General features: G+C 38.9%; 1 protein-coding gene across 4 annotated transcripts in view; it reads left to right on the top strand.

Moving 5' to 3' along the window:
* aadat (aminoadipate aminotransferase) overlaps window positions 1–4,269 on the top strand; it is a 17,072-nt gene extending 12,803 nt beyond the window's left edge. For all 4 annotated transcript variants that reach the window (XM_016492023.1, XM_016492022.1, XM_016492024.1 and 1 more), the window contains exons 9-14: window positions 38–134; window positions 1,022–1,083; window positions 1,338–1,402; window positions 2,417–2,523; window positions 3,168–3,269; window positions 4,005–4,269. In XM_016492023.1, coding sequence (XP_016347509.1) covers window positions 38–134; window positions 1,022–1,083; window positions 1,338–1,402; window positions 2,417–2,523; window positions 3,168–3,269; window positions 4,005–4,046 — 475 coding nt within the window. In that variant the 3' untranslated portion in view covers window positions 4,047–4,269. The remainder of the gene's footprint in view (window positions 1–37; window positions 135–1,021; window positions 1,084–1,337; window positions 1,403–2,416; window positions 2,524–3,167; window positions 3,270–4,004) is intronic.
* The last annotated feature ends 1,775 nt before the right edge of the window (window positions 4,270–6,044 follow it).

The following is a 6,044-nucleotide window of genomic DNA, read 5'->3' on the forward strand; positions in this document are numbered from 1 at the left end:
GAATCATTTGTGTGTATTGTGCTGTTTTTCCTGACAGCTTACGGATAGGTTTCATCACCGGACCGAAGCCACTGGTGGAGCGAGTGGTGCTGCACATCCAGGCCTCCACGATGCACACCAGCACCTTCACACAGGTCACACCTCTCACATTCACTGTCCTGTCCATCCTGTTTCTCTCCTGAAGCAGCAGCCGAGGGTTCTTCCTCGTTCCAGCTGTAATCTGTAAATGACAGGCCTCGTGTTCTGGTTTTAATGTGCAGCTGCTAAACACGTACAGTAAAAGCACAGAAATGTGTGTCTGCGTGTGGGGGTGGATTTTATGAGCAGGAGGAGCTGTGTTTGTACTGTACGTGTGTTTCGGCTCCCGGCGGTGAGCGGTGGTTCATTTTTCTCACAGTGTGAATCTCAGGAGAAGAGATCAGTGAGAAAAACAAGCGTGAGATTCACAGGTGCTTTAATTGTGACCCGCAAAATACAGGCCATATGTGACCCTGGAGCACAAAACCTGTCGCTGGGGTATATTTGTAGCAATAGCCAACAATACATTGTATGGGTCAAAATTATAGATTTTTCTTTTATGCCAAAAATCATTAGGATATTAAGTAAAGATCATGTTCCATGAAGATATTTTGTACATTTCCTACCGTAAATATATCAAAACTTAATTTTTTATTTGTAATATGCATTGCTAAGAACTTCATTTGGACAACTTTAAAGATGATTTTCTCAATATTTAGATTTTTTTGCACCCTCAGATTCCAGATTTTCAAATACTTGTATCTCAGCCAAATATTGTCCTATCCTAACAAACCATACATCAATGGAAACGTATTTATTCAGCTTTCAGATGATGTATGAATCTCAATTTGGAAAAATTTACCCTTATGACTGGTTTTGTTCTCCAGGGTCACATATTATGTTTCTTGCCGCTGAATCAAACTGAAGCCCAAGCAAAATAACCAAGCCTCTTGTTAGCGTATCCACTGTATAATGATACTCAGAAAAGTCTTTGTGTTTTCAGCTCATGGTCTCTCAGCTGCTTCATAACTGGGGTCCAGGTGGTTTTCTCAAGCACATTGACGGGTGAGCTGGAGATTTATGATTTTAATGACTCTAAGAGTTCAATCAAATTGCTGTGTTATTATAGAAATGACCACAGGGTTCTGCTTAGTATAATTGAATTGTTGTTAATAGCTGTATTTTATTCTATATTTATAACCTTTTATAGACTTCAGTTGAACCTTTGGTCAGCTTTATATATGTGTGTGTGTGTGTGGACAGGTGTTGTTTAGGTTGAGATGTGCGTATGACTCGCATTAGTTTTTGCTCTTCCTCAGGGTGATTGAGTTTTACAGATCTCAGAGGAACACCATGCTCTCCTCAGCAGACAAATGGCTCAAAGGTTTGACTCTTATATCAGCTGCATCTATTACTGACACTAGTCTCATGTTAGCATGGGTAATGATGCATTCAAAACCGTTGAGTGTAAATGATCTTCTGTAGTAAACGGCCGTGTGCCACAGATGCCGTCTATAGAGCTTATGTTGTATTGAACTAAAACACAAGGCGGAACACAATTGCTATTGATTTTGTTGGAATAAGTAAATCATCTCAGAGTCCAGATTACTGTATTTAAAGCAGCAGTTCACCCAAAAATGAAAAATGCTGGAAATGTCCCCTCAGGCTGTCCAAGATGTCGATGAGTTTATTTCTTCATCAGAACAGATTTGGTCAGCAATGGATGCTCTGCAGTGAATGGGTGCCGTCAGAATGAGAGTCCAAACAGCTGATAAAAACATCACAATAATCCACAAGTAATCCACACCACTCCAGTCCATCAGTTAATGTCTTGAGAAGTGAAAAGAAAAAATTGTTTGTAAGAAACAAATCCATCATTAAGATGTTTTTAACTTCAAACCGTTGCTTCTGGCTAAGTCCGTACTCCATAATAACGCTTCCTCCAGTGAAAAAGTCCATCCGCTGTTGTCCTCTCACATCAAAATCCACCAATTTATTTGTTTAAAACCATTTTGGCTTATGAACGGTGCTTGATCTGTGCATATTTCTCTCCTGATTCAAACTCTTTCACTGAAGAATGCAATATTATGGATCGAGGACTCGTATGAAAGCAACAGTTTAGAATTTAAAAACCTCTTAATGATGGATTTGTTTTTTACAAACGCAGCTTTCGCTTCACAAGACATTAACTGATGGACTGGAGTGGTGTGGATTAATTGTGGATTATTGTGATGTTTTTATCAGCTGTTTGGACTCTCATTCTGATGGCACCCATTCACTGCAGAGCATCCATTGATGAGCAAGTGATGCAATGCTACATTTCTCCAAATCTGATGAAGAAACAAACTCATCTACATCTTGGATGGCTTTCTCTCTTTCTCTCCTGTGTGTTTTGTAGATGTAGCTGAATGGCATCCTCCCATGGCCGGCATGTTCCTGTGGATTAAACTCAAGGGCATTAAAGACACACAGCAGCTGATAATGGAGAGAGCGCTAGAGAAAGAGGTTCACACACACTCACACGCATCTGTGTAATACAGTTTACATTTGTGCTGAATGTGATTGTTTTCATTTGCTACATGAGCAAATACACACTCACTGCTGTATGAAACCCCTTTCCTTTATCAAAGGCAAAGTCATTTGTATGTGTCGTTGATGCTTCATGATACCTTACAGCAGGTTTGCTGGGGCTTTTGCCAAAGCAAAGTTTGAATATTGAGTGTGTGTGCGCGTGTGAGTTTATGTAAATGAACTGAAGCACCTGATCCTGAAAACACACCACATGATTTGCCTCCCACACACACACACGTTCAGTGTTTGAGGCAAACATGATGCCAGTCCTATGAACCATTCACTGCATTTACTTCATTTTGAAAACATGTTCATGGTCATTTTTACATTTGTGCTTAAAGCTGAAGGTTTTTAGTTGTTAAAATACTTTCCTTATTCCAGCTTATTATTATAAGTTTAATAAGTAAACCGTGTGGTGCTTTCCAAACATTACTCTGTTTGTTTGAGCATTGACGGCGAGAATTACAGCTGTAAACACAGAAGTCTCAGTTCTAATCAAAAAAGGTCAGCAGGTGTTTATTAAAGGGCTTTGAAAAATCATCTCGAATCCTTGTCGGGTTTGTTGTGTTTGTTTGTAGGTTCTTCTGGTTCCTGGAGGAGTTTTCAACATCAACAGCTCAGATCCGTGTCCGTATGTTAGAGCCGCCTTTTCTCTCTCCACACCTCAACAGATCGATGAGGTACAACACACATTCACAGATATATTTATGTATATTATGCTCACCAAGGCTGCATTTATTTGATCAAAAATGCAGTAAAAACAGTAATATTGTGAAATATTATTTCAATTTAGAATAACTGTTTTCTATGTGACTCTATTGTAAAGTGTAATTTATTCCTGCGATGCAAAGCTGAATTTTCAGCAGTCTTCAGTCTCACATGATCCTTCAGAAATCATTCTAATTGGCTGATTTGCTGCTTAAGAAACATTTCTGGTTATTATCAATGTTGAAAACAGCTGTGCTGCTTCTTATCTTTTGGAAACAGGATTTTTTGATTCTGCTTGTGTTTTGTCATGTTGCTGCCTAATGTATATACACAGCATTTCAAATCAGAAACTTGTTTTATATTATGCCTGCTAATAGCATATACAGGTGCATCTTAATAAATTAGAATGTCGTGGAAAAGTTCATTTATTTCAGTAATTCAACTCAAATTGTGAAACTCGTGTATTAAATAAATTCAATGCACACAGACTGAAGTAGTTTAAGTCTTTGGTTCTTTTAATTGTGATGATTTTGGCTCACATTTAACAAAAACCCACCAATTCACTATCTCAACGAATCTTTTCCATGACATTCTAATTTATTGAGATGCACCTGTACTGACCACTAATAGAACGCATCTGATATTCATCTGTACTTCAGAATAAGGGCTTACTTTGTCATTTATGGCTCTTTCCTCTTCATCCACAGGCTTTTAGGAGACTCGCTGATCTCATCAAGGACGCCATGTGAGCGGCTGATTCCCAGGAAGAGGAATCAAGGAATCGAGGGTTTTTTTTTTTGCACAACAAACCCATATTTTCACCTTTCAGATAGTACTGGTTTTGTGTGTAAAATGTTTTATTGCAGTAGTCCGTTACTTTAAAACATGGTGAATTGTGAAGGTTAAAGCCGTTGATTTCTGTGTCTTCCTTAAAGGATGTGACCTGTAATATGACTAGTTAGCTGCTAGTAAGTGACGTGACATGTGGCCAAGTATGGTGACCCATACTTGGAATTAGTGCTCTGCGTTTAACCCATCCAAAGTGCACACACACACAGCAGTGAACACACACACACCGTGAACACACACCCGGAGCAGTGGGCAGCCATTTATGCTGCGGCGCCCGGGGAGCAGTTGGGGGTTCGGTGCCTTGCTCAAGGGCACCTCAGTCGTGGTATTGAAGGTGGGAGAGAGTGCTGTACATTCACTCCCCCCACCTACAATCCCTGCCGGTACGAGACTCGAACCCACAACCTTTGGGTTACGAGTCTGACTAACCATTAGGCCACGACTTTCCCCAAGCTGTTAGTAAATGTATTGATATGTTGCATGTAGAAGCTTTTAAAACGGCATTCGACTAATGGACTCTTATCAGAGACTGTAATGACTCATTTCTGCTATAACTTCAATCTGTTTTTGTCATATTCTGAAAAGTTGTGGGAATGCAACAGTGGATTTTTTTTTTCTCTCACTGTTTGAGCAATTGGTAATGAAAAATTGTATTTGCAATGGTCTCCCATATACACCAGAAGTTTACCCTGCAGTAGCTTACTTCTGCTTATCGGAAATATGAAAACAGTTCATGCTGGTCACCCATTTGACACTTATTTACCCATATTTTTGAATGTAGTCCATTTGACTTGTGTGTCATTGTGCATGCTGGTCCTTTTGGACACAAAACGGTTCAATAAATCAATAAATAAACTCCATTTTTGTATGTAGTGCTGATTCTCACTCCGTTTTGTGCTTTTACCATATATTTAAAGGGATCATCTACCCAAAAATTCAAATTCTGAAGAATGTTGGCAACCAAATGTTTTTGGGTCCCATTGACTTCCATATTATAGACAATAGAGTACTAAGGAAGTGAATGGAAGCCGAAACGGTTTGGTTAAATATCATCTTTCGTGCTCCACAAAAGAAAAAAAGCATACAATGATGACAGAATTTTCATTTTTGGACGGACTACCTCTTTAATTGCATAAAATCCCGTTGCATTGTTTAAACGTTTTTCAGTAGAGAACTTGTGGATTTTAACAATGCAGAATGTAAGTCCTTAACCTTTGGACGCATTCATCAGAGCACTGGATTTCACACTGTGTGTGGTGTTTCTGTGACACAACCGATTCTTTGTGTACACTCCTCAGGGAAAGTGCTTATGAAGGACTTGCGCACACACACTTAGACGGCTGTGATAAATCTTGGTGTGATTGTGCATAAACTCTTGAGTTATGCACTCATAAGTGCTTTAGAAGCAAGATTAATAGCGTGTACGTGAGTTTCTTGGGGTTTTATTAGTGTAACACGCTGGATATAACAAATGGTCAAAGTGCCTCAGGTTTAATGTTGACCAACAAGGGCAGTTAATCCTTAAACTGGATTTCATAAGTCTGAATGTGCAATCTAGTGTGACAGAGGTGGAAAGATAAATGGATACACATTAGCTTGCCTTTACGTGGTTGTAAACAATGTAAAAACAATGGCACGCGCTTCAAACACAGGTTAATGTTTCTTTATATATGTCCAAGGGGAATGCAAATATAACAGTACAGTGCTGATATCACATTGAAATACTATGGTAATGAATGATTACCATGGTATTTATTTCTCCAAGGTACCATATTATATGTATGGTATGTAATCAGAGTTGGTAACTGATTACATGTAATCTGGATTACTTAAAGGGGTCATATGATGCTGCTAAAAAGAACATTATTTTGTGTATTTGGTGTAATGAAATGTGTTTA

The sequence above is a fragment of the Sinocyclocheilus anshuiensis genome, unplaced genomic scaffold (genome assembly GCF_001515605.1).
Source record: "Sinocyclocheilus anshuiensis isolate Anshui unplaced genomic scaffold, SAMN03320099.WGS_v1.1 scaffold674, whole genome shotgun sequence".
Taxonomy (NCBI): Eukaryota; Metazoa; Chordata; class Actinopteri; order Cypriniformes; family Cyprinidae; genus Sinocyclocheilus; species Sinocyclocheilus anshuiensis.